The sequence below is a fragment of the Notechis scutatus genome, chromosome 4, assembly GCF_049901735.1.
Source record: "Notechis scutatus isolate UNSWTSFEM ecotype Mainland chromosome 4, rNotScu1.2, whole genome shotgun sequence".
NCBI lineage: Eukaryota > Metazoa > Chordata > Lepidosauria > Squamata > Elapidae > Notechis > Notechis scutatus.
In genome coordinates this window covers 152,683,291-152,710,993 of record NC_142012.1, presented here as the reverse complement: position 1 = coordinate 152,710,993, position 27,703 = coordinate 152,683,291, and the positions used below count along the sequence as shown (strand labels likewise).

At 39.3% G+C, this 27,703-nt stretch overlaps 1 protein-coding gene across 2 annotated transcripts in view; it reads left to right on the top strand.

Moving 5' to 3' along the window:
• PLD1 (phospholipase D1) overlaps nucleotides 1–27,703 on the top strand; it is a 131,807-nt gene that overhangs the window by 74,179 nt on the left and 29,925 nt on the right. The window contains exons 9-19 of one of the 2 annotated variants that reach the window (XM_087965319.1): nucleotides 1,420–1,572; nucleotides 1,734–1,883; nucleotides 4,960–5,043; nucleotides 8,808–8,889; nucleotides 16,200–16,310; nucleotides 18,366–18,572; nucleotides 21,590–21,764; nucleotides 23,174–23,302; nucleotides 23,552–23,670; nucleotides 23,935–24,048; nucleotides 27,147–27,257. In XM_087965319.1, the coding sequence (XP_087821445.1) occupies nucleotides 1,420–1,572; nucleotides 1,734–1,883; nucleotides 4,960–5,043; nucleotides 8,808–8,889; nucleotides 16,200–16,310; nucleotides 18,366–18,572; nucleotides 21,590–21,764; nucleotides 23,174–23,302; nucleotides 23,552–23,670; nucleotides 23,935–24,048; nucleotides 27,147–27,257 (1,435 nt within the window). Of the gene's footprint in view, nucleotides 1–1,419; nucleotides 1,573–1,733; nucleotides 1,884–4,959; nucleotides 5,044–8,807; nucleotides 8,890–16,199; nucleotides 16,311–18,365; nucleotides 18,573–21,562; nucleotides 21,765–23,173; nucleotides 23,303–23,551; nucleotides 23,671–23,934; nucleotides 24,049–27,146; nucleotides 27,258–27,703 lie in introns of both variants that reach the window. The other variant, XM_026666465.2, reaches the window with a different exon arrangement.

The window sequence follows — 27,703 nt, the reverse complement described above, 5'->3', positions numbered from 1 at the left end:
TTTCAGATTTGGAAGATCAGTTCTGGTTTGCTTTAGAAAATGTAACAAAAGGCAATCATGTTTCCTAAGCTGTCCCTTTTGTAAGATTGCTATCTCTTAGCACAGTGGCCCACAAAGATTTCCCACCCACATCCTGAAGAATGCATACATAAAAATGTCATCTCAGGTCAAGCTTCCACAACATACTGCCAGCTCAGTTGGGACTATCCAACTTCAGAATTCCTAGACAGTTGTTTTCTTTGTGTTTGACCCATATGGTTTCTTGTACACTCCTAGTTCTTGTAGCAAAGTTAGTAACAGGGGATGCAATGAAGGGTTTTCTGGTAGATGATAATTAGCACGTAGAAGCAATGACCAGCCCAAGATGACTAAGCTGACTCCTACACAAAAAGGAGAACTATAGACCCTGGTGCTGAATTAACTCATTCTCTGGGTTTCTGCTATACAAGAGCCAGTTTTGGTGTAATGGTTAAGGTATCAGACTAGAAACTAGGAGACAGTGAGTTCTAGTCTCATATTAGACCCAAAGGCAACTGGGTGACTTTGGGCCAGTCACGATCTCTCAAGACTTAGGAACAAAGCAACAGCAAACCACTTCCAAAATCTTGCCAAGAAAACTGCTTGGAATTGCAATTAACCTGAAGGCAAACAAACAAAAAAGAGACTATACAAGGAACCATAAATTAAAGAACTAGCTAAATAATACATTAAGCCACAATCGAACATCAAAATGAACGAACCAAAATTACTGGTTTGTATATGAATGCAACTAACCAAAAGTAGTACGTTCTGTGAATGCATCTTCTAAATATTTAATTAACATATATTTGAGAGTATATCCAGGCAGTTAGAAGTTTGAGGAGTTAGGGTCTTAATGTAGTGTTATACTACACATACAACCTAGGAAAGAATATCTTAGCTTAACTATGTAGTTCCTATATATATATTGTTAAATAAATATCAGTCTATCAGGTGTAACCTAAAAGTAAGTTGAACTCTGTGGGAATCGAGTATATAAATATATATAAAGTCTTAAGGGTCAGGTTAGACAAAGCTGGTTTCAATGATTCATTGGTTACTTAACAACTCTAAATCGGGAGGGTTTTAACCATACTTACCACTGTTGATACACCTCAGTGAACTGAGTCTGGAAATTGCCTACCTGCATTCTCTTCAGAAGAGGAATAACTATAATTAAACTTTAGCTTGTCTAGAATAGATTATGTTAAGTAAAGCAGTTCATAGAAAATATGATACAGAAAAAAGTACACAGCAGGCAAATTGTGTTGCTTTTAGGAACAGGCTATGGGGAAAAGTACGGTTGGGATTATAGCAAACATGGTTGAGTTGCTTTAAATGTTAACATGATTAAGTTATCAACATAATACTGGTTTTATGCTACTTTTATTTCTTCCCCAGGTGGTTAGTGGTAAAAGACTCTTTCTTATTGTACATGAAGCCAGATAGTGGAGCCATTTCTTTTGTCCTCCTGGTTGATAAAGAATTCAGCATAAAGATTGGCAAGAAGGAGACCGAAACTAAATATGGGTTACGAATTGATAATCTTTCCCGGTAAGAAGTTCATATAGTACCACATGATTATCTCCCTCTGCAATATTGAACATTCTGATTCAATGTGTTCCAAATTGCAAGTTTTCTGCTGGTTGCTTATGACACACGGTGATTGTGTACAAGGAAAGAAATGTGAAGCTGAATGTTTGTTTCCTGTCCAGGTCACTGATTTTGAAGTGCAACAGCTATAGACATGCTCTCTGGTGGTGCCAAGGAATAGAAGAATTCATTCAGAGAAATGGCAAGAACTACCTCAAGCATCACAGATTTGGTTCCTACGCAGCCATCCAGGAGAACACACTAGCCAAGTGGTAAGAGAAGATGTTCCATTGTTTAATAGCTGCCTGATAGCATTTGACTATAAGTATCTGTAGCAGGGTGTCTCAACTTTAGCCACTGTTAAGAGGTGTGGACTTCAACTCCCCGAATTCCCCCAGTCAGCATTCTGTCTGGGAATTTCTGAATGCTGCAATCCACACTTGTTAAAGTTGTCAAGGTTGAGAAAGGCTAATCTGTAGCAAGACAACATGTGTCATGTAGGGCATCACACTAAAGATGCAATTATGTATTTGTATCTGTTCCCAATGCATAAGTCACATTGTTTGCAGGTGGATGTTATGATGCACATGTGTGATGACCCGCAGTCTCTCAAAATAACCCAAAACCCAAAATATATATTAAAGTCCGGTAAAGCCTTCAACTTAACTTCACTGTTTTATTAGGCACAGTTTAAAGTCACAAAAGTAAATAATGAGATAAACAGAAAACCAAAACAAACCCCATTGATGAGAGTTCTGAAGCAAGCTGAGATAACTAATTATAAACTCCAGGAAAATAACTGAGAAAAGTCCATGGGAAGAACGCCAACAAAGATAAGCTTCTTTCAAGGTGAACACTAATTGACTCCAGCAATTCTAACTGAGCAGTTGCAAACTTATATACATAGCTCCCACCTGCAAGCCACGAGGAGGATCATGGTAATCTCCTCTTGAGTAGACCTTGCTTTTCCCTGATCCTCTCCTCCCTGCGTGACCTAGGATGGATAGGGGATGGGCCTGGATCCTCCTCTGACTGCTCAGCCGGCCTCTGCCCTTCCCCAGCCTCCTCCACCACCTCTGGAGCCACACTCCCACTCTGTTGGCTGTTCCTCCTCTTCCTCAGAGTCAGACTCCACCAGGGGCATGACAACATGTCATACTTTACAATGGATGGATGGATGGATGGATACAGATGATAAATAATTGATGGATGGATGGATGCAGATGATAAATATTGATAGGTGGATGGATGGATGGATAGATAGATAGATAGATAGATAGATAGATAGATAGATAGATAGATAGATAGATAGATGACAGACAGACAGACAGACAGACATATGCATGCAGATGGTTATGTTGGTGATGAATCACCTGTGGTAATTCTTCCCATAATGCAAGGAACATTGCCAGGGTTTTAGGGAGGGAGAGAAGCAGGGGCAGAAGTAGCTCATGAATGTGGATGAGCCATACCTGAAGGACTTAAATTTCCATATGATAATAAAGTCAGAGTTACAAAGTACTTTGGCTTTTTCAAACCAAACCCCACTGTATGTAACCTCTTGGCCCCATGAGGTGAAGTTGACCCCTGAACTCTGACCTTCTTGAAGACTTTGAAAACCTGTCTCTGCCAACTGGTGTCAGAGGATTAAAGAGCAGCATGCAATCATGGGGGAGCCCGGTGACTTAAAGGCTGCTCCCTCCTGCTTTTAACTTGGTTTTTAACTCGTTCTTAATTTTGTTTTTAAGTCTGTCTTTGACCCTGTTTTTAACTGGTTTTTTATGGTTTTATAGCTTTCGTTTGTAAGCCACCCGGAGCAACTTACATAACAAGAGTGATGGAATCTGAATTTAATAAATAAAATAAATAAAAAATAGCTATGAGAATTGTGTTCCGATTTATATTAGAACATTGGTTAACCATTAACCTGAGTGGTGTGGTGGCCTAGTGGTGGAGCTTTCGCCTCACAATCAGGAGGCTGTGAGTTCAATCCTAGGTAGAGGCAGATATTTCTCTTTCGGGGCTGAACAAAACTCCACATTGGTGACAGGAAGGGCCTCCGGCCAGTAAACACTCAACTCCATTCAGTTGCCCTGACTCCACCCCGCAAGGGATTATGGGGTCGTTAAAAGGAGATGATGATATTTGATTAACCGTTGACTTGTTTATCACCCCCCTGTTAAAAATATAGTAACTGAATTTTGTTTAATGAGAAAAGAAAATATGAAATTGAAACAGGACAGACAAAAGTATAAATATAATGACTAGAAAGATATTGAAACTTAGAAAAAGATATATATATATATATATATATATATATATATATATATATATATATATATATATATATATATATATATATATATGAATTTAGAAAGAATGAGATAATTAAAAGTAAGATTGAGAAAACTAAGGGAAGGGAAAAATTATTGAGAAAATGTTAAAATAGTAATAAGATGTGGAATAGAACACAAAGATGAATATGAAATTGAATTTGTGTCTGTATGGAGAAGTGATAACCCGGGACCATGCTATTCTCAAAAAAAAAGAAATTTTACTTGTATTATGTTTTGTGAAAACCCAAATAAATTTTTTATTTAAAAAAAATATATAGTAACTGCATCTGGTTCCTGTTTAGCATAACAGCATAGGTGGCATCACAAAACTCAAAAGTGTGTTCAAGGTCATTGGCCTTCTTCTGTTGGTCTCCAACAAATAATGCTTAAATGTTATACCTCTTATATTGTTGCTCTTCAGCAATTGCTGTTTAAGTGTTCTGCTGAGATTCAGTGATCGTATGCCCAGCCCTATTTCCCCTGAATTGTACAAATCCTTTTTTAAAACACCAAAACTGCTGGTCATTGTCATGTTTAATGACAGCAATTTCCACCAGGTATTACTATCAGTGGATAAAGTACTCCTTTCTTTCCCTTTGAATTTCTTTAGTATTTAGTTCAGTGGTTGAACCCAAGGTTAAAGACTGTGAAATGAGAGAGAGGAGGGAATCTTTTTTCCCATATTTTGTACACCGTGCATGGTTTCACATATATCCATTATGTTTGTTTTTCAACACACCTTTCTAGCTGTAAGGTAAAAAAGTTATTGCTACAATCTTTTTTGCAAAAAGTCCTACACTTATTGCTTCAATCTTTGCAGATTAGAAAGATGTTCTAGTCCCCTAATCATTTTCATTTCTTTGTTTTCTTTTCTTTTTCTTTTTGCATTTCCTCCTTTTCTGTGCTTCTTCCAATATTAAAACAGAAAAACAAAAAGTCCTCCGTATATTGTTACCTTTTGCTTCTGGAATTCCAGTCTTGCCTATTTGTGTAATGTTGTCGTTCCTTCTAGGTATGTCAATGCCAAGGGGTACTTCGAAGATGTAGCAAATGCCATGGAAGCTGCCAAGGAAGAGATTTTCATCACAGATTGGTGGTTAGTATTTAACTGACACGGTCAAATTCCACCCTTCCTGCTCAGCCTCCTTCTAGCCTCTCAAGGTATTTTCTAGAATATTTAATTATAATTATAATGTGGCACTGTTAGGGTCCTTTCACATGGAAACTTAACAGCGGGACCAGATGGTTTGGCAACATCTTACTTAGAGGAAGAGGCAGAGAATAAGAGAGGCTTTGCTGCAAAGGTCTTTTCAGGACACTTGGCTAAGGAAACAAAGACGAACCTACGAAAGCTTCTAATCCAACAGAAATTAGATTTTAATGTACTGATTCCTTTTTAACTTGTCTCTTTTGCAAGGGGAAAAAATCAAAATCAAAAGTCTCTTATTGGCCTTTCTTGAACACTTAGCATGTACAGGTAGTCCTCCAGTTCATTTAGTGACTGTTCAAAGTCATAACAGCACTGAAAAAAGTGACTCAGGACCATTTTTTCAGTTACAACCTTTGTGACATCCCCATGATCGTGTGATTAAAAAAAAACAGATGCTAGGCAACTGGTTCATACTTATGACTGTTGCTGTGTCCACAGGGTCATGGGATCACCTTTTGCATCCTTCTTACAAGCAAAATCAATGGGGAAGCCATTGACAACAGGATTAATAAATTATCAACTGCAGTCATTCACTTAACAACTGAGACAAGAAAGATCATAAAATGGGGCAAAACGTACTTAATAAATGTCTCATTTATCAACAGAAATGTTGGGCTCAGTTGTGGCTGTAAGTCAAGGACTACCTGTAAATTAAGAGACCTGAGGTACAAAAATTGGAGGGGAAGAAGGGAAGAGAAGAAACGGTTGTTTTTACAGGATTAGGAAAAGAGGTGTGAAGCAGTAGGGAATAGAGACATCTGGCCTGGCCTTACGTTGTTCAACAACAAACAACCACGGTGCTTACAGACTGGATTCTCAGTCGACTGTTTGGACCCAAGCCAAGTCCTCATGTAAACTTTTAAAGTCATACTTGTAGGTTTTCTTCACAATGTGCAATCTAATCTTGCAATAAAAAGTGAAGGCAATGCTGTGCTGAGCTCCAGATGACTTCATGGATCTGCCTCAATCAACAACAGTACAGACGTGATTGGCCATTGCTATCTTCTGGGAAATTTTTGTGGCTTTCAAGCTTAGTCTTTAAACCCTGCAATTTCTTTTAGTGGTTTCCCATCCCAGAACCTAACCCTGTTCAGCTTCCACCTTCAGACAAAGAAATGACAAGCTGAACTATATTACTGAATAAATGAAAACGGCAAAACTTCTTGTTGTATTGGCAGGTAACAAATTTGCCAAAGAGAACTGGAAAGTATTAGTGAATTTTAAAACATAGGATCATAACTTTGAAAAACTTTTGATGACTTATTTTCCCCATCTGTATGAATGTTGTGAGCATCAAGTAAGGTTGTGGCCTATTTGTTGGGAGGTGGGAAATGTTGAGTATAAAAAGATGACAACCCCCCCCCCCCCACAGAGCTGTGACACATTGAAACAAGAGGGAAGGGGGAAAACTCGTGGCACTAGTTCAAAAAAATGTATATAATGTAATTCAGATGTTTTCCTCCCTAATATATCATTCCCGGTATTGGCTCTAGAAAGGAAGAAAGGATCTTAGAGTGATTAAAGGAAGAATTGGGATTCGGCCGAGGCCCAGATTCTTTGGGGTTAATGCTTCATGGTAACATAAGTCTTTGTCACCATTGTTACTCTGGTATTTAGAGCTGTTTTCTCCAGTCTGGATAGAACATAGATTCTTCATAACTGACTTGGAGTTACTGAATCCCTGCTCAAAGCTTCCAAATTAATGGTCACCACCCAGAATGGGACAATTCACCACAGCCAACTTGCCATGGCCAATTCACCGGGGGGACAATTTGCCATGGCTAACTCGCCATGGGCCAACTCGCTGCAGAAGAATTCAACAATTCAGTTTAATTATTTAAACGATTTAAAATAATTTTAATTTTTGTCATTCACATGGCATGTCCCTCCTTTGGCAATGTTTCTTTAATGCTTCTATTCCATTATTTATTTGATATTAGTGAAACTTCTGTCCTGCAGCAAGTTGGCTGTGGCAAGTTGGCCGTGGCGGGTTGGCCGTGGCGAGTTGTCATAGACCTGTCAGCATCATGCCTCATAGTCATGAAATTCACTCGTTAATGTGTTTTTGCCTATTCTAAAATTTTCGTCAATCACCTTTTGGGATGGTTTCTGTTCCTAGAGCTTTTGGAAAAGGAGAAAACTTCCCCTCTTCCATTTTCTCCATGCCATGTATGATTCTTACACCTCAATCACCTCAATTGGTTATTTTTTTAAGCTAACAAGGCCAGATATTCTAATCTTTTCTCATAGGAAACATACTGATGTCTCCAAATCATTCTGATTGCCTTCTCTCCATACTTTTTCAAATATGGTGATCTGGGAGTATGTACAGAATTCCATAGATTTATAATGTTAAGGGCATTACAGTGTTGACAGTTTTGTTTTTGGTCCCTTTCCTAATGGTCCCTAGCATAAAATTGTCTTTTTCAATGATCTTTTGCCATGAAAAATTGACTTTAATTAGATTACCCACTACGACTGTGTACTTTTTTTCCTAGCTATAGATAATTCAGACTTATTGTTTATTATTATTATTATTATTATTATTATTATTAGTAGTAGTAGTAGTAGTAGTAGTAGTAGTAGTAGTAGTAGCAGCAGCAGCAGCAGCAGCAGCAGCAGTAGTAGCAGTAGCAGTATAGTAGTAACATTGAATAAAGGAATGGCACCATGGCAGCTTTTCTGCTGTCCCCTCACACTAATAGCTCAGATTATTTTACCACCTTTAAATGAAAACAGCATTTATGTGGAGGAGAAATCCACAAATCATGGGCTGGGTGCTGGTTTGATGTATTTGTCCAGTGGAGGATGTATTCATGTAATGTATTTAATATTTTGAGACTACCAACAGTAATGACACCTGTGGAAAACTATCTACAGTGTGGAAGTGGTGCCCCTTATTTTCTTCAACCTGTTAGATTGATTCTGTGTGGCACATCAGTTGACTATCACAATTACAGAGTGGCCATGCAGAGTGGGCCTTCATATTTTCTTAATTGTAATTATAATTTGAAAAATTGTAATAAAAATGCACTGTGACTGTTCATTGATTTTACACAAAACTTAGATACCCTCTTTTAGTATTTAAGAAATATGTCATTTCCCTAGCTTGCTGACACCAAGACGCCTGGAGAAACGGTTTAACTTTTCCTCAGCATATAGGCCCAGTGCCATTTCATGTGCTGCTTATATTGTGACTTTGTAGGCCACCATGAGGTAGGATGGTTCCCCGTTCCCCGGCTTTGAGAAAAAAAGAAAAAATGAGAATAAAACAGTTTCCATCTCCAAATTTGTTGTATTTTTCCTTCCAAATATTTTTTGGGGAAAAATTAAAATGAGAAATAAAATATATAAGGCAAATAGCTTCTAAAACTAGGCAACATAAAGATTTTCCCACCCAGAATGGTTATATTTCCTATTAGGAAGCACAGTAACACTTGAAAAGGACTTTCATCTTAAGGAGGCATTGCTGTTTTACATTGTAATAGAAAAAAATCAGAGTCCTCTTTGCTGGTGAACTCTCTCGTTTAACCACCTGGATTGGGGCATCTGCGTATGTTCATTTCAGAAAGTGAACTACAGTTCTACTGAGAAAAGCTCACTAATGTATTTTTCAAGAAAACTTACATGCTTTTCTACCTTTTTTACAGGCTGAGCCCTGAAATATTTATGAAGCGGCCTGTGATGGAAGGGAATCGCTGGAGATTGGACTGCATTTTGAGGCGGAAGGCTGTAAGTGTGCAGTATTTTTCAAGCCTTATAAACCTGCGAAAGATAATAGAATAGAGATATCTCTCATTTTTCAGGCAGGGACTCAAGGTATGGATGTATTCATGGTGGACTACCTGTGTTCGCTCAACATCCTTAGCTAAGTGAAGTGAAGATGTAGGTGGATAGCCTTTGCACAATAAACAAATATTGTGTCTTGGATGAATGGTACTACGGATAGCTGAATGATGGTTAATCCGGTTTTTGAGCTGTCCAACATGTTGAACCATAAACTAATATTACGGCCAGTGTTAATGCAGTATTCTAGGTCAGGGGTCCCCAACCACCGGGCCCCGGACCGGTACCGGTCCATGGATCACTTTGTACCGGGCCGCAAAGAAATAAAAATAAAAAATAAAATAAAAATGGCGGCTTTCTTCGCCTTCGGTGAATGCTGCTGGGATCAGGGATCAAGAACACAAAGGAGAGAAGGAGAGGGAGGAAGCAACCAAAGCCTGTCCTGCTCTCCGGCTCAGCGGCTTCGGTTTCCTCCCGCCTCGTTCCTCTCTCAGTCGCTCTCTCGCTCCTCCACCAGCCCAGGAAGAAACAGCGTGGCTTCCTGTTGGCGCAGCTCCTCCGAAGCGCCCGTTCACCCCCACACAGCCGCCCGCGGTTCAATCCAGTGCTCCATTCTGCCTGCCTGCCTTCGTTTCTGGTTGTTTCGGAGCAGCTTTGGCTGAGAATAATAACTATTCGCCTCTTTTTCTCTCAGCCGAAGCTGCTCCAAACAACCAGAAACGAAGGCAGGCAGGCAGGCAGGCAGAACGGAGCACTGGATTGAACTGTGTGGGGGTGAATGGGCGCTTGGAGGAGCTGCGCCGACAGGAAGCCACCCTGCCAGCTTCTTTGAAGCAGTTTCTTCCTGGGCTGGTGGAGGAGCGAGAGAGCGACTGAGAGAGGAACGAGGCAGACACCTGAGGGATGAGGCTGAGGGAGGCAGGGCCGAGGGGCGGGGCTTCTCAGCCGTCCTGCAGGGACTTGTCCTGAGCCGCGGAGACAGCCGTGGGCTGCCACCGCCCAGTGCTCAGTTTTGAAGGCGCTCCTCAGCCAGGCGCAGTTCCTGAATCTGCAGCTGAAACCCTCCATTTTAAATGTCCCAATAGAAGAGAATATCTGTCGCTCAGGGTTGCAATGAGGAGGCATTGGCGCTCCTGAACTTGGTGGTTTGCTGGCAGACGTTTATTACCCGACTAGGTAACAACATCAGATGTTACCTAGTCAGGTAATGAAACGTCTGCAAGCAAACCACCAAACTCAGACTCTCCGCCCCGGTCCTTGAAAACGTGTTTCTGCGTGAAATTGGTCCCTGGTACAAAAAAGGTTGGGGACCACTGTTCTAGGTTGTTTGGATGATGACTCACACTAGTATGCTAAACTTGTTAGAAAAGCCAGAATCAGTCTGGTAATCAGTTACAATAATTATGGCTTACATGGTAAATTCCAGATTTGTTTCCTTCTGTTCTTTTCTGCCAGAATCCAGATGGTATATGAGATGCCATAGAGTTGTGATGGCGAACCTATGGTACACATGCAGAACCATCTCTCCAGGCATGCCAGCTGTTGCCTGTTGCTCTTCTGGGTTCTGGCGTGAGCATGCATGCACTGGGAAGCCGAGCACCAGAAACCAGAAGAGCAGCTTCCCGGTGCGCTTGCACGCACTGGGAAGCTGAGCTTCTGGTTTCTCGCATGTGTATACACACCAGCCAGCTGGTCTTTATGCATGTGCGCCAAAAACCGGAAACTCAGTTTCCCAGCATGCACATGTGCACCGGGGAGCTACTCTTCTGGTTTCCAGTGCTCCCATGTACATGTACTCGGTGCTGAAAAGGTTCACCAACACTGCCATATAGAGGTTTTGCCCATGTTTTCGTAGGAATATGTTGTCTGCTTATGCATTTTTGTATTAGTGGAGAAAATGTGGGTTAGCTCTTTCTTTTCTTCTTTTTTTTTTTTTTGTAAATTTTATTTGAGTTTTCACAAAGAGAAAAAAAAATACAAATAAAACATCTTTTTTGAAACCAGCATAATCCCAGGTTACATTTCTTCGTACAGACACAAGTTCAGGTTCATGCTCATTTTTATATTCTATTCCATATCTTATTACTATTTTACATTTTCTACATAGCTTCTCCCCTCTTTTAATTTTCTCAATTTTATTTTAATTATCTCATCTCAATTCAAATCATTGTATTTATATTTTTTGTCTGTCCTGTTTCAATTATCTATTATCTTTTCTCATTAAACAAAATTTCTCCTGTAGTTACTGATTGGAGTATGACGCCTTTATATCTTTTCCCTAAAGTTCTAACATTCAATATAATACATAACTTCCATTCGGATTCTGCTTGGTACATTCTTAAAATACACACTGTATTCTTAAAAAAAGAAAAAAATGTATATAATTAAAACAACATTCCATTCCAATTCAATTCTATCATTAATATTAATATTCATTAAAGTCTTAACATCTTTAACATTACTTTTCAATTAAATATCATACTTCTATGGTAACAATTATAAGCTTTCCATAGTTAATTCCCCCCCTTCTTCACTTATATTTTATAAAACTTTAACTAATTAAAATGTTCCCGTTCCTTCCTAATTCAATTTTCTCATTTATTTTATTTCACTTATTTTATTAACAAACATTTCACTAAATTACACTAACTATTTTATCCCTCATTTTAATCATACGTTGTTTCCAATTTTCTAAAGTTATTACTAATATAACAATACAATCTTATGTACCTTTACAGAATCCCTTTTTCAGTTAGATTTTCACCCATTATCTCTAAATAGGTCCTGTTTCTCTATATCTTGCCCCGGTCCTTTGTAACTTCTTTTCCTTTCCTTCTTCCCTCTCTTCTTCTCTCTCCCCTTTTTACCCCCTTGTCTCTCTACCTCTATTTCTCTCTTCTGTATTCCCCTTTTCTGTTGCTTTCCAGTATTATACTTATTTTTTGAATTATTTTTCTTTTCTTTGGTTGTTTTTTTAAGTCTTAAATTCTCCATTCTCTTTCCCCCATTTCCTTTTTCTTCCCCACATAGAATTACTTGTTCATTAAAGATGGCTTCTTCTTTGTCCCAGTCTTCTTGTTTTGCAGTCTTTTCTTGTTGTTTCTCATAGTTCCAAATCTCCATTTCTAAGAATTGAAAAACGAAGCCAAAAGAACCCTTCCCTTCTTGTGCATCTTCTTTGTACTTTTTAAGTTCCATTTTCAATTCATCCAGAAGTGGTGCCATTGTATAAATTTTTAAACAACCACCCGATTGATTTTAGTCATTCAAATATAATACCAAAAATCCAAAGATCACCAAATGATCCAAATACACGCAAGCTGTTTCTTTTTTGCTCTTTTTTTTCACTTTCTCTTCCTGGGGTTACTATTTAGTTGCAAAGTTTCAGTTAAAATGTATCTTTTAGAAGTCTTGTTGAAGTTTTACTTTAAATTCTTTTTAATTCCAGGCAGTCTCCTCCCTCTTCCAGATCCTGCCATTATTCTTTTTCTCTCCCTTCCTGCTTATGAAAAAGAAAGTTTTTAATGTCCAGAAATCTTTATTATCCCTTTGGCATTTTGTTTTATTTTCAGCTTAATTGCCTATTGATGTCAAAGTGGATTTTTCCGATTTCTTATTTAAGTCTCTTAGTTATCAGTATAGGGAAGGAGAGAGAAGAGAAAAAAAAAGCCAAACCTTTCTCTTTTCACTTTCCTTCGCTGCTTCCGACTCTTCTTTGGGAGCGATGTTATTTTTTGTAAGTTTAAATTCCAGGGTACCTTGGTTGTTGCTTTTACAATTTAACCTGGTCAGCCAAAACTTTCACTTCTTATCTTCCTCCTGAACATTCTTTTCCGGTCAAGTTCTTCTTTGTGGTGGCCATTTCTGACCACCGCTGCAACCGCCTTCAGGAAAGGGAGTAATGGCCAGCTGAGGAGGAGAGATACGGCTCTCCTCGACCCTGCTGGCGGTCTCCCTCCTCTTCACCACCTCTGCGGGGTGGCTTAGTCCCGAAACCAGCCAGCTCGGGGCGCTCCAGCAGCGAGCCCAGATAGAAACCGCGCACGATCGCAGATTTCTGTCTGTCACCGAAGCCCTTCCGGGTTAGCTCTTTCTGTGTATACACAGAGGGGAATATTGTATGTTTTAGCTTATCTTTGTGTTTCATCCTAAACTGTGGTTAACATAACCATTATTTATCTAACTCAGTTGTTTAGACTTTGATGACACATTGAAGCATAACTAACCATATTATATGAACCCAGCATTTTCCTGAATAATAATCCTTTCCTCTTCCTCTTCCTCTTCCCCTTCCCCTTCCCCTTCCACTTCTCCTTCTCCTTCTCCTCCTTCTCCTCCCTCCCTTCCTTCCTTCCTGAGCTATGCCAAGCTCCTGTAAAAGTAATGTATTTATCTTTAGATACTACAGCCCCAGTGCTGATTGCTTAAGCTTCATTACATTTCTTGAATTGTGTTCAGAAGTAGAGAGGAGTTTGCTTCTTATCTCTTATCTCATGTTCATTGCTTCCTTTACCTCTGTGCCAAACCCCTGAATATTGTCAGGGATAGGAAATTCCTCCTTTCTAAACTTCTCCTTGATTGTAGGTGATTCCAGCAATACTGTTCAATTTTCAAGCATTTTCCCATGTTCATTTTAAAGGCATCTGCACTCAAGAAACTCTTGATGCAAACTGAAGGGAGTTTAGGTCTAAATGCTAACTGCATCCTGTGTGATCATCTCTTTTGGCCTGTTCCAAGGGACATTAGTGGCATGAGCAGAAACAGTATAAATTGACTTCCCAGAGAAATGATCTCACTGTGTGATGTGATACTCTATTTGTCTGTGTTCGAAATGGATACTCATTAAATTGCTAATGGTAGGCATTGATCTTCTCCAAGAATATAGGTCTAATTAGGAGAGTGCTTAAAATGTGCCTTGTTATTGAGCTTGAGGTGACTGATTACTTTAATGGAAGCTTTCTGTTGTCTTCCTAAAATACTTTTGCCAATGTGGACAAGGTATGTTTCGAGTTCTTGTAGGTCAGAAAGAATTATTTCCTTTGTGGCAAGGATGATTCCCATCCTAGAATATCACCTTGGGATGGCGATCAGATCATTGATACACTTCTGGCAAGCATAACAATAATTTTATTGTGGCACAGGGAGAAAAGGTCATGTCACAATTGAAGCTCTGCTTCCAGATCTCAGATTTTAAGCTGGGTGGTATGTTTTTAGTTTTAATTTTGAATTTAGCTGCTTTTTTAACTATGCCCAGGTTGCTATGTTTCAAGGTTATTTTAGATTAGGTTAATGTTAGGATAAGGAACATAGAAAGAGCAGGAGCAGCGCTGTGTTTTGGAATATTTAGTGAGCTCATCTGGAAAATTTGACACGTCATCCTGGGCACACTGACAAAATGCCTGCTGCAGGAAGGATTGTGATCTGTTCACAAAACATGCATTTATCAGAAGACAAACTTGTAAGGATTCTCCCAGATACCTCCTTTAGTTCTCAATGAAGATCCCTGACTACTATCAGATTTATCTTTGCCTTTTCAAACTATCCAGAAAGGTCCCTTTCTTTTCCCATGTCTTTTTTTTCAAGGTGGGCAAGAATTCTGCAGATAAAAGGTGCCAGCCACATATAGCATTTATTATTATTAGAATCTAGAAAACTGGAATATCCATGATAAAAAAGAAAGGAAAGAAAAAGAAAAGAAAAAAGGAAGAAAGGAAAGAAAAAGAAAAAAATTCTCTTCAGCTTTTTTCTTTGTATTAGTCACCAACAACACTTAAAATACCTCCATCAAAACATCTTCAAATTATTAAAGTTATTAACCAGAAAACCATATATGGAGAATAATATCTGGACACTGCAGCTTACTGATCCTGCTCAAATCCCAAAGATACTTTTTCAAGAGGCAACTGGACTTTCTGGTTTTTCTTTGAAGCTGTTTCACTTCTCATCCAAGAAGTTTCTTCGGCTCTGACTAGATGGTGGAGAATATGCAAGTCAGAGCTGAAGAAGCTTCTTGGATGAAAAGCGAAACGTCTTCAAAGAAAAAACAGAAAGTCTAGTTAATTCTTGAAAAAGCACCTTTGAAAAAGATCCTTCTCTAGAAAGCAGCTTGGCCCACTTCAAAAGACAGGAAGACTGAAGCAGTCTTTCCTGGATAGTTGAAGCAAATGTAGAAGTCATTGCTGTAGCTCATAAAATCCAAACAGCAATAAGTGAAATGTGTATTTTGTTGCATTTAATGACTGTAGTCGTTTTCTTCCCAATTTTGCTTGTTTGTGTAAGAGTGGGCAAAACAAGAGGTTTCTTAAGCCCCTTTGTTTAGCTGATTCACCAACTTTACCAATGTGCTTACAGAAAATTGACCTCATGTGTCCTTTCCATCATCTGGAAAGAAAAAATTGTAAATTATAATTCAAACTGTAAAATAGATTGCCATATGTTTTTAAAACAGTGAATTCTGCCCATGTCCAGAAAAAAAAAATCTTGGCTTTAGCCATAGATTTAGACAGTACTAAATAATCTTAGCTCTAACCATAGACATAGGCAGTCGTACCTACTTTGGGCCATTACCAGATACCAGCAGCATGCTTCTTCTTAATATCCCTTCTTCTAAGTCAGGGGTGTCAAACTCAAGGCCCAGGGGCCGGATTTGGCCTATGGGATGCTTAGATCTGGCCTGCAGGGTCACCCTGGAAACAGCGAGGACCAGCCTGCAGTGCCTCTGCCAGTGAAAATGGGGCTTGGGAGGGCCACACGCAGCCCTCCCAAACTCCATTTTCACTGACAGAGGGTTGCAGGAGGCCATCACAGCTCCAAATGGAGCTTGGGAGTCTGTTTTTGCTGTCAGAACATTCAAGTCACAAGTGATGTTGAACTGGCCACGCCTACCTTGGCCACACCCACTCCACCCTCCCTGAGGTCAAACACAACCTGATGCGGCCCTCCATAAAATCGAGTTTGACACCCCTATTCTAAGTCCAATCCCTGACCCACAAATGATTGCCCCACCTTGCTATTGTAGCATAACCCCAACAAATAAGCACTTGTCTAAAGCAATCGTGAAGCTTTTAGTTCACAGGTGTCAAACTCGTCATGTCATGTTGCTGTCACATGCCATTTCATGACGTTTTCTCCATTCGTGGAGCTGGGGTGGGTGTGACCTGCGCGTGACCCAGCTGGGCCATGGACCGCCAGTTTGACGCCCTTGTAGTTGGTTCTGCATGCATCAAATATGACTGGTATTTTTTTTCTTCTGACAGCAACAAGGAGTGAAAATCTTTGTGATACTTTATAAAGAGGTAGAACTTGCTCTGGGTATCAACAGTGAATATACCAAAAGGACTCTAATGCGCCTGCATCCCAATATTAAGGTATTTGTATCCATTGTAACAATTACACTGTTTATTTATCTTTAGGTATATAGCTGCTCCATGTTGAGGCTGTTGACTTCTATAGAGTAACTGTTGCTCTTTTTGCAAAACAACTTCAAGATTGATCTGGGAAGAAACAGTACTTTAGTGCTGTGCTCAAAAACATGTTCTATTATGTTTACGAAGATATGTCCATAAGATATACATAAAGTAGTTTCCATTCTGCTATTTTGGCCTTGCCAGAAGATCAGTCCTGTTCATTCTTCTAAAGGAAATCACATACTTTGGTTTAGTTTTATTACCAGGTCAAAAGAAATAGACCAGATCAAAAGAAATTCCAAGGATAAACTCTATTGAAATATACATATTTAATGTTTTAATATACAAAACATGCTGTTTCCAAATAAGCACTATATAGAACTGTGAAAATGTAATCTTGCCGATTGCAATTAAATAGAATTAAATAATCAGCTTCTCTTAGCAAAAAGATATCTGAAACCTTCTTATTGATACTTCTTGAATACTAGAGATAGCAAAATAGTACAGGTAGTCCCCGAGGTGCTTTTCCAAATGGCATCTGGATGTTCTTGGGGTTTTTTTCCTTAAAACATTTCGTTTTTCATCCAAGAAGCTTCTTCAATTCTGAACTGATGAAGCTTCTTGGATGAGAAGCGAAATATCTTCAAGGGAAAACCAAGAAAACCCAGTTACCTTTTGAAAAAAGCATTTCTGGGACAACCATGATCTGGATGAGTGAGACTCTTCCATACACTGTACAAGTAATGTTTGACTTTCAGCCACAGTTGGAACCAATATTTCCATTGCTAAGCAAGACATTTTGCTAAATGACTCACAGCCAATTAAGGGAATTGCTTCAGTCGTTAAGTGAATTGCTGTTTGATAAGTGAATCATGCTGTCATTAAGTGAATATTTGTTGGAAGCCAGCTGGGAAAGTACCAGACAGTGACCACGTAATCCTGAGACCCTGCAATTATCATAAATATAGGCTGGCTGCCAAGGGCTGGTTGAACATATGACTGTGAGGATGCTGCAATTGTTGTTAGTGCAAGGACTAATCATGTCACTTTTTTCAGTGCTTCTGTAACTTCAAACAGTTGCTAAATGAATGATTGTAAGTCAAGATCTACCTGTCTTTAGCTGCATTCAGTGAGACAGAATCAACATGGTCAGACAGTGAAAGTCAGATAAAAGAAATCTGAATGACCAGGGAAACAGAGATAACAACTCCAGACATAAATCAGAGACAATAAAATTCAAAATGACTCAGAGTTGCTCCTGTTCCGTGTGAGCATAGAACCTTGCTTCACTGATGAGTGTCAAGAAGGTGTTAAACCTAGCCAAAGAGAAAGTCCACCTAAATTTAGGAATGATTACATAATTGTGCCAGCATGCTGCTTGAACACGATGCAGAAAAATCTACACAAAAAGGGAATCTTGTATATTTATTTACCTATATGGAATTTCTGATCATCTAAGGTTTTACACCATTAAAATCTTCCACCCAGGGATGGGATTCTACAGGTTCGCACCTATTCGCTAGAACCAGTTGTTAACATTCTAAGCAGTTTGGAGAACCGGTTGTTAGAATAAATTACTGGCCTAATCCTGTAAGGAAGGCAGGAAGGAAACATTCTGGTGTCGCTTACAGAAACTGCCTCTCCATTAACCATTCTTGGCAGGACTAGACTTCCTGTCTCAGGAACTTCTCTGGAGTTTTTTCCCCCTCCTTTGCTGGTACTTTGCTTGTATGGAGTGACCATTCAAAGTTACAATGGCACTGAAAAAAGTGACTTTTGACCATTTTTCACACTTACGACTGTTGCAACGTCCCCACAGTCATGAGAGGCCAGGCGAGGAGATGCATGCCTCAATGTGAGTGATATTGAGTTGGCCACACCCAGCCAATAACATGACCACCAAGCCATGCCCACCAACTAAGCCACACCCACAGAACCGGCTGTTAAAAAATTTGAATCCCACCCCTGCTTCCACCGATAACCCACCTGATTTTAAGGTCAGTGTTTCCTTTCCAGGTAATGAGGCACCCTGATCATGTGTCCTCTACTGTTTATTTATGGGCCCACCATGAAAAGCTGGTGATCATTGACCAGTCCATAGCTTTTGTTGGTGGCATAGACTTGGCGTACGGCAGGTGGGATGACAATGAGCACCGACTGACAGATGTGGGCAGCGTGAAACGCATGACAGCAACCAAATCTGAGTCTTCAGTGAATCTTTCTGTAAGTATGATTTCTGCAGCCTGAACACAAAGGGAAGAGCACAAATTGGTGAGTTGGTGGGACTACACAAATCAGGGAAGCTAGTTCTGAGATTGGTGCTACATTCAGCTTGTTCAGGAAACTCCAATATCAAGCATGTTTCTGTTAATATCAGTGTGGCATAACAGTTAAGGTGCTAGCTTAGAAACCAGAAGGTTGTGAGTTCTAGTCCTGCCTTATGCATGAAAGCTGGCTGGGTGACTTTGGACCAATCACCAGGAGACTGTGAGTTCTTGTCCCACCTCGTCAATCCTGACCTACCTTGTGCGGAAGATAGATATATTTGCTGCCTTGAGTTATTTGTAAAAAAATAATGAAGGTGGGATACAAATAAATAAATATTTGACTGAATTAAAGATCAAGACTTAAAAAGTAAAACGAAAGAATATAAAGTGAGTTTATTTGATCACAATTAAAATAAGTCTCTTGTTTGGCAATGCTCTGGAAACCCTTTGGGGGCTTTTTGCTTACACTAGGATTAATGTTTTATGAGTTTGCTTATAGATGAAGGATGGCATATGGGATGAAGAGATATTTATTTAACCTTATGGGGCAAAGAATTGCTAAATTAGTTTTTATTTGTAGTCAGGAGGCTTAGAACTCATTTATTTATATATTTTTATTTTCTTTACTCCTTGTTTTTCTTTTTCCCAACACTTTCTATATTTTCGTCCATTACGTTTGCTTTCTCTATGTTTAAATTATATTACTTTTTAATAATTAAAATTCTTAATATGTTATATTTTCTTTCTTTTTTTAAGAGCAAATATATGTATTAATGTACACATTCCCAAGGTAACTTTGTCTGGATAAAATCATATTCACAAATACCTCAAATATCTGCAGAGTTGTCTTTTGTAACCTTTCTGTTAGGTTCTAGAGAACTGTTGGTTTAAGAAACAGCAAGAAAATTATGACTCTTAACATCTTACTGTTTGTGATCCTTTCCTGCTTTGATTTAAACTGATAAGATGTCACAAAGGAATATTGAATGATGTCTATCTGACTTTGATTTTGTTTTTTGTTTTCCACAGTCAGTTTTGTATTTTGCTTACCTTGTGAAAGCTTGTGTATTTCCTTAAAGAGATTCTAAAATTAATTTATTAAGATTCCCATCCATGCAGGTATCTTGCAGTTTACTGATCTCCGAATCCTCTGAACTCAATGTTGTGTCTATGTAAAATAAATACATACAGATCTGTTATAGGTCAGTTTCCCTTCCTTTTAAATTGTGACTTTCTGAAAACCAACAAGAAATTGAGAAAGTAATTCTCCTACCTTGTTTCAGATTGACATTTAGACAGCTGCTCGGGTCAGTGGAGGTGCCTGGCAATTGCTTTAAGATTTCTGGCAGGCTTAACTCCTGGGAAATCATTTTATAAAGGGCTGCATCTATCAAACAAGATATCCTGCATCCAATTTCCTGGTGCCTTTTAACCTGCACTCTGTTTTCTCTGCTAACAAGCCCGTTTAATGCAGATTGCAGACACCCTGTGGTGCAGTAGAAACTACTGCACATCTATCTACCTTCAGTTTCTATCTGAATATCTTTTGCAGGGTCAGTTGGGATACTCCAGGTTTTTTTTCTTTTTTTAAGAATTAGAATTCTTTATTGCCAATTATGATAGGACACTCAAGAAATTTGAGTCCGGTGCATAAGCTCTCGGTGTACATACAAGCAACAAATGATAAATCATGACCATAACCATAAAATACAAACATCATAAATCATAAGGTACAACTCTCAGTGATAGTCATAGGATACTAAATAAAAGTAATCAACATAAGGCACAAATAAGAAAGTAATGGTCATAAGATGCTAAAGGAATAGGCAATAGGAAAGATGAGGAGGATAATGCAGCCCTACTATGTGGTTTGACATCCTAGCATCAATCCTATCAACCCTAGCATCCAAGTTCTCAGTCCAGACGACTTATTTCAGGTCACATTAGCTGTTATATTTCTTAGAGTACCAGCTGCTTAGACAAAGTTAGATTAAGAAGTGTAGGAGTTGCGATCTCATCAGAACTGGAGAATGCCAATTTCTTTTTTCCTTGCAGTGGTGGACACCTGCATGAAGCCATCTGTCCATACATCAGCATCACTTGATGGACCTAATGGGGTTGTGAGCTAGTTGGAGCTGTTTCTAGGTTGCAAGAAATGTTCTCTTAGGTGTTGCAACTGTTAGACATGTTCAGACACTCTGATTTGTGGCCCAGAATCCAGACTTCATCTGTTGAAGAGAACTGTGATTTGAATGACTGCATAAGTGTTTCCTCTAATATTTGTTTTTGATAACATGCAGTGAGAAATATATATTGAATATAAACCCATGGAACCCAAACTAGTTTTGCAATATCCATGCCAAAAAATTGTCCTGGAGACTTACTTCTGTTTCTTTTAAAGTTCACTTCATGCATTCCCTTTAATCTTCTCAGAAACAGCATATCGTGTTTTCAGAAAACACTTGTCAGAAACAGCACATAGTATAGTTCTTGTGGATCTGTATAATTTTTGAATGAAAATAGGTGAGCTCTTTTTCATAACTGAGACATTTTCCGTGGGAAGCAGCTTTGATTCATTTGGTCCAAAAACATCTGTGTGCAAGGAGAGCAAATGATGATAAGTATGTCATGCTTTTAAGCAAATGACATGATTTTTACATTCACCTTAGATGTCATGATATTATTACATGATCGCATTATTTGCAGTATATTATAATGTACGTCCTCATTTTAATGTTGTTATGGCTTTTACAGATGCTGCAGGTTTGATATAACCTCATTTATAGGATATGGATAAAGGCCTGTACCATATTCTGAATAGACAGAGATATATGTTGATTAAAATTGATTACATACCATCAAATCAGATGTCAATTCTTAGCAACCAAAACTGATACACAAATATATACTTAAATTGAACTGTATTTGTCCTTTTTCTGCTCTAAGTCTTTCGCTGAAACTGTTCAACCTCAGATGGAGACTCCAATAACAACACCTCTTCAAGGATGCAGTGACGATGCTCCAGAAGTTTCAAGAATGAAAGGAGTAGGGAGACCCAAAAAATTTGCCAGATTCAGCATCTACAGACAGCTCCATCGACATACTATGCATCGCGTAGATAGTGTGAGCAGTGTAGACAGTGATTCCTGTGAGTGATTTCTTTATTCATTGTATTTCTGTGCCACATTCCAGGGTCAAAATCCTTCCCAGGCAGGTCTCAAGAACTCTGTCAACAGGATGAATGTAAAAATGAATGCATGGTTGGGTGGATGAACATTCAAATAAAATTAATTAATTAAATTTCTCCACAAAATAGGGAAAACTTGGGCAACGTAAATGTAGGGCAGCACTTAGGTTATTATATATACTATACGTCCAAGTCAAGGGAACAAAAAAAATATCTCCTCTTCTTAGCTTCACAAAGACCATGTGATGAAGCTGGGATGGTTGAATAGCTTCAGATCAATGAGATTTACAATCTAGAAATTACAATCTAGGAAATTGGGAACTGGGCCTCCTCATTTCTAAGACCAACTATTGCTACACTGATCTTCAGGATATATACAAAAGGGATGTGCCAGGTTTCTGAAATAATTTAAAAAGATGCTTCAGAGAATGCAGGAAGATGAACATAACTCCTATTCACACTTCTCTGTTAGAGTGATCACTTCACTTAACTGTTACTGATGATCATTGTAAAATGGAAGAAAGAAAATAGGAAAAAGCTGTTTGCCCTGGGACACATGTTGGAGGCAGGGAAGGGAGGAGAGGAGAGGCCCCTAATTTTTTCTCTGGTAATATTGTACTACTAACAAGAGCATACAAAACATTTGCTAGACCAATTCTTGAATACAGCTCATCTGTCTGGAATCCATACAGCATATCGGATATTAATGTAATCGAGAGAGTCCAGAAATATTTCATGAGAAGAGTCCTCTACTCCTCTACTTGCAACAGAATACCCTATGCCTTAGATAACTTAGAACTACACCACCTTTGGTCTGACCTAAGCGTAGTACATAAAATTATCCATTACAATGTCCTACCCATCACACAATAGATACAAACTCAAGGTAAACCGCTCCAAACATGATTTCAGAAAATACAACTTCAGCAACAGAGTGGTCAATGCCTGGAATACTCTACCTGACTCTGTGGTTTCTTCCACTAACCCCAAACTCTTTAATCTCAGACTGTCTACTGTTGACCTCACCCCATTCCTAAGAGGTCTGTATGTGGCGTGCATAAGCACACCAACGTGCATACCCTCCCTGTCTTAATATTCTCTTTTATTTATATCTATTTCATGTATTAATAATCATGTTTGTACCTACATACATTATGAAATGCCTGCTTGACAAAATAAATAAATAAATAAAAATAAATAAATAATCTATTGAATAGCATTCCACTTCTGCTTTCTCTGCTTTGAGGATGCACTCTTCTTCATGATTGGTATTAATTTAAAGAAGATTAAATATTTGCATAAGAATAATTGAGGTTACTGTTATTGAGGTAGCAAGTTCCAAGAATCTGTTTTGTGTTTGATTGAAACAGGTAAAGGCTCGGTTCACAGTTTGAAGACCGGGGTTGGAGAGCTTCTTGGTGAAACTAGATTCTGGCATGGAAAAGATTATTGCAACTTCGTCTTTAAAGACTGGGTCCAACTGGATAAACCCTTTGCTGGTAAGCATCACTGCAAGTTAGAATCATATCTGGACAGTCATTGGGGGGGCCAATGAATTTGTGAATGTTTAGAGTTTAGAGACAACAAGTTTCTGGCAAATAAGATACTTCACTAGCAGAGGGCAAAAGCCTAGGAGATTGGGTATTTTATTTCCCACAAAAGACAACCAGATGTTGGTAGCATAGCCAGGAATAGCTGATGGTTCTTTGGGCTCTTGACATTTTGTTTTTCTGTTGCTTCCCCTTTAGATTTCATTGATCGTTACACCATGCCAAGGATGCCCTGGCACGACATTGCCTCTGTAGTCCATGGCAAAGCTGCACGAGATGTAGCTCGGCACTTCATTCAACGCTGGAACTTCACAAAGGTGGGTTTCATATAGTTTTTCAATTAACTGCTGACAGATATGTTGGGATCCTCTGAATCATAAGTTTGTAAGCAAGTAAAATGAAGTCAGATTCATACTGCATGTTAATCTGAACACTTGAAAGTCTGACTAATCATTTTTCCCATTTTCTTTCTTTCTTTCTTTCTTTCTTTCTTTCTTTCTTTCTTTCTTTCTTTCTTTCTTTCTTTCTTTCTTTCTTTCTTTCTTTCTTTCTTTCTTTCTTTCTTTCTTTTTTGATACAAGATCATGAAATCCAAATACAGGTCCCTTTCGTACCCTTTCTTGTTGCCAAAATCTCAGCGAACAGCTGATGAGTTGAACTATCAAGTCCCTGAGGCTGTGAATGCCAAAGTGCAGGTAGGAGTGTTACAATATTTATGGAATGTATAACTGCTCCATAACTGGCAAGTGTTAGACATTGGATTCTTTCTGTCATTATATAAAATGACTCCAAAATTGAAATTGTTCTGGACCATAGATTAAATGCCACTTTTCTTCTTTCTATGTCCCTGGTCTATCTGGAGATGCTGTGGAAGGGGCCCACAGACTTTTATTTTTCTTATCTACCAAAAAAAAACATCTATATAATTTTTTTCATTCTTCAAAACAGAGACAAAGCTACCCCTGGGGATATTTACTCAGGAGTAAAGTCACTCAGTGTTCAGCAGCCTTCTGAAATTGCCAACAAAAGCCATTTCCCAGTTGTATCACCAAAGTAGGCTTCCATTTACCACTTCAATTTCATTAAAATCTCTTTTAAACAATGTGGCAGGAAAATGTGTTTTTGGACTCTTAAATCATGAAGAATGGGAAGCAGAGGAAGAGAAGACAGATACTCTTCTTTCTCTGGAAAAGCCCTGCACATTTCTCAATTATTTGCAAGATTGAGAGTTGCAGTCTAAGGTGATTTGAAAAATGTGAGATTGGGAAAGCTTGTTTCTTGTTCCACAGGAAATAAATCTTAGGAGTTGGAATGACTTGTCCAAACACAATTAGTTGGTGAGAAAAAGTTTCAAAGGAGGCTATTGTGGATGGAATTGATTGTTTTTTTGTAATGCCGTGAAATTGAAAATTATTTGTCTTCCTTGACTTTATGATCTGCTGGCCTTTGCTTTTGCGAGACAAGGTCCCTGGCTAGATAAAATTTATTTTCAACAGGAGAATCATCATCTCAAAGCAAAACAAAAAAAATGTTTATCGAACATTTTTTAAAATGAGAATGATTGATAGAAACTTTGCTGGAACAAAGAAAGATGTGTTTTGCTCATTGTAGTCATGGACAGTCATAGCAATTTGAAGAGAAAGCTTTCAAACTGAGCGCGACTCCTAAGGATTTCATGCATGCAACCATGTAGTTTTCTTGGCAACAGTACAAGAAAAGTAATTTGCCACCTTCATTTTCTGGATTATTATTTTTAAAAATGTCTTGGCCTAGGTCAGGGTTGTCAAACTCAAGGCCCATGGGTGCTTAGATCTGTCCTGCAGGGCTGTCCTGGAAACAGCAAAAGACCGGCTCATGGTGCCTCTGCCAGCAAAAACTGAGCTCGGGAGGTCTGTGCACGGCCCTCTTGGGCTCAATTTTCACCCGTGACAGCCTCCAGCACTCTGCCAGCAAAAATGGAGCCCAAGAGGGCCACACACGAGCTCCATTTTGTCTGGCAGAATGCTGGAGGAGACCATCACAGCTAAAAATGGAGCCTGTGAGGGCCACAAGCTCCATTTTTGCTGGCGGAGGGCTACAGGAGGATCCCCCCAGCCCTGCCTGAGCCACCAAAGGTGCCCCCGACTCAAGTGATGTCGAGCTGGCTATGCCCACCCTGGCCAACTCACCCGGCCACCCAATGTCAAACACAACCCTGATGCAGTGCTCAATGAAATCAAGTTTCAACCCACCCCCACCCCGGCCTAGGTAGTTCTAGGTAACTATGTCTTATCCTTTTATTTTTGATTAGCTGGGAGGTGGCAGTAGCTACTAAAATGCAGCCACTGCATTTTAGCAAAGTCAGTGGAAAAAGCCAGGTTCACTTCACGACTTTAATTCACTTAACTGCAATGATTCACTTAAACATGGTAAAAAGGTTGTATAATCAGGCATGACTCATTTAACAACTGCCTTGCTTAGCAACAGACATTCTGGTTCCAATTTTGGTCATAAGTCAAGGATTTACCTGTACTAACCTGCTTAGGTTGTCCAAGGTTGACTAAATAAATTTAGGCAGTTTTATCAAAACATGTATGTACTTTTGAAGATAGAGAATATAGGACCATTGGATCCAATCTGTTACTCAGTTGCAAGAATGTAAATTAATATAGATCTTATAGACCAGGGTGTCAAACTCAAGGCCCGCAGGCCGGATCTGGCCTGCAGGGTGCTTAGAAGGACTGCGAAGGACTGGCCCTGGTGCCTCTGCCAGTGAAAACGGAGCTCGGGAGGGCCGCACAACCGGCTCCGTTTTCGCTAGCAAAAGGCTAACAAAACAAACTCAAAACAAAACAAAAGGAGAAATGTTTCACCTTTTGCATTTGAGTATGCAAGAAAGAACAGGAAAGGAGAAGGGAAAGAGGAAAGACAAAAAGAAAAAGAAGGGAAGATGGGAAAAGAGCAAGGAAGGAAAAAGAAGGAAAGGGGAAGGAAGAAGGTAGGAGAATGAAGAGGGAGGGAGGGAGGGAGGGAGGGAGGGAAGGAAGGAAGGAAGGAAGGAAGGAAGGAAGGAAGGAAATGAGAGGGAGGGAGGGTCTGTGGAAAGTCCTGTCTTAGCATGTGGCCACCATAGGTGCCCCTGACACAAGTGATGTCAAGCTGACCACATTTACCCCAGCCACGCCCTGGCCACACCCACCCCAGCCCCCGAGGTCAAGCACAACCCTGAAGTGGCCCTCAATGAAATCGAGTTGGACAATTCCTGTTACAGACAATTCCTTCTCCTGCATATCGGATGAGGCAGAACTCATAATCTTCCTTTGTCATAGATTATATTGTGAAACTGTTCTGAGGAATCTGCTTTCCTCTGTCTTAAGTCCATTAGTTCATAACCTGCAAGAGTTTTAGGTGGTGACTCATTCTTTTCAGACAAGAGAAAGGAAATGGTTTGTTGCATTAACTATAGCAATAGGGGTAGCAGCTGTTTGTGGTTTTTCTACTGCTTTTCTTAGGAAAATTTGGGTCCTCATTTTACCTACCTCAGAAGGATGGAAGGCTGAGTCAATCTGGAGCCTGGTGGGATTTGAACTGCCCAATTGTGGGCAGCTAGCTGCAGAAGTAGCTTGCAGTAATCCAATGAAAAGTAATATTAAGACTTGCTACCAGAAGCTGATTCTTAGGAGATAGAGCCAGACTATTGCATACAATTAGGGTTTTTGTGTTAAAACTGGTGGGATGTTGTGAAATGGAAACTCCTTGTATAGGATTATCTAAGAGATATATATTTTTTAAAAGCTGGTGTTTTCTCTCCTAGGTGCTTCGCTCTGCTGCTGATTGGTCTGCTGGTATTAAGTACCATGAAGAATCAATCCATTCTGCTTACGTGAACGTGATAGAAAACAGCAAGCACTACATCTATATAGAGGCAAGTTGTTGCCATGTGTGGAGACCAGGCTAAGTTCAATGAAAGTAGCCAGTGGCAATATTTATATTTTTTATATAGGTTGAAATTCTTCAGGGACATAAATAGTGCTGTCACTGCCTGTATTGTACATAAGTGGGAGTATTTTTGTGATTGGAAGCAGCTGGCTTAGAGAGCCAAGTGGATTGTCCTCTGGAATTGGGTGGAATCATTGGGCCTCTTCTCCATCACATATCTTATATGCCAGGGGTCTTCAAACTTGACAGCTTTAAGGCTTGTGGACTTCAACTCCCAGAATTCCTTCTCCAGAAATTCTGGCGGTTGAAGTCCACCAGTCTTAAATTTGTCAAGTTTGAAGACCCTTGTTATATGCTGTCTTCTGTAGGAATCAGGCCAACAGTAAGATAAATGAGGCTTTCCCACCTTGATTGACCTCCAGATGTGTGGAC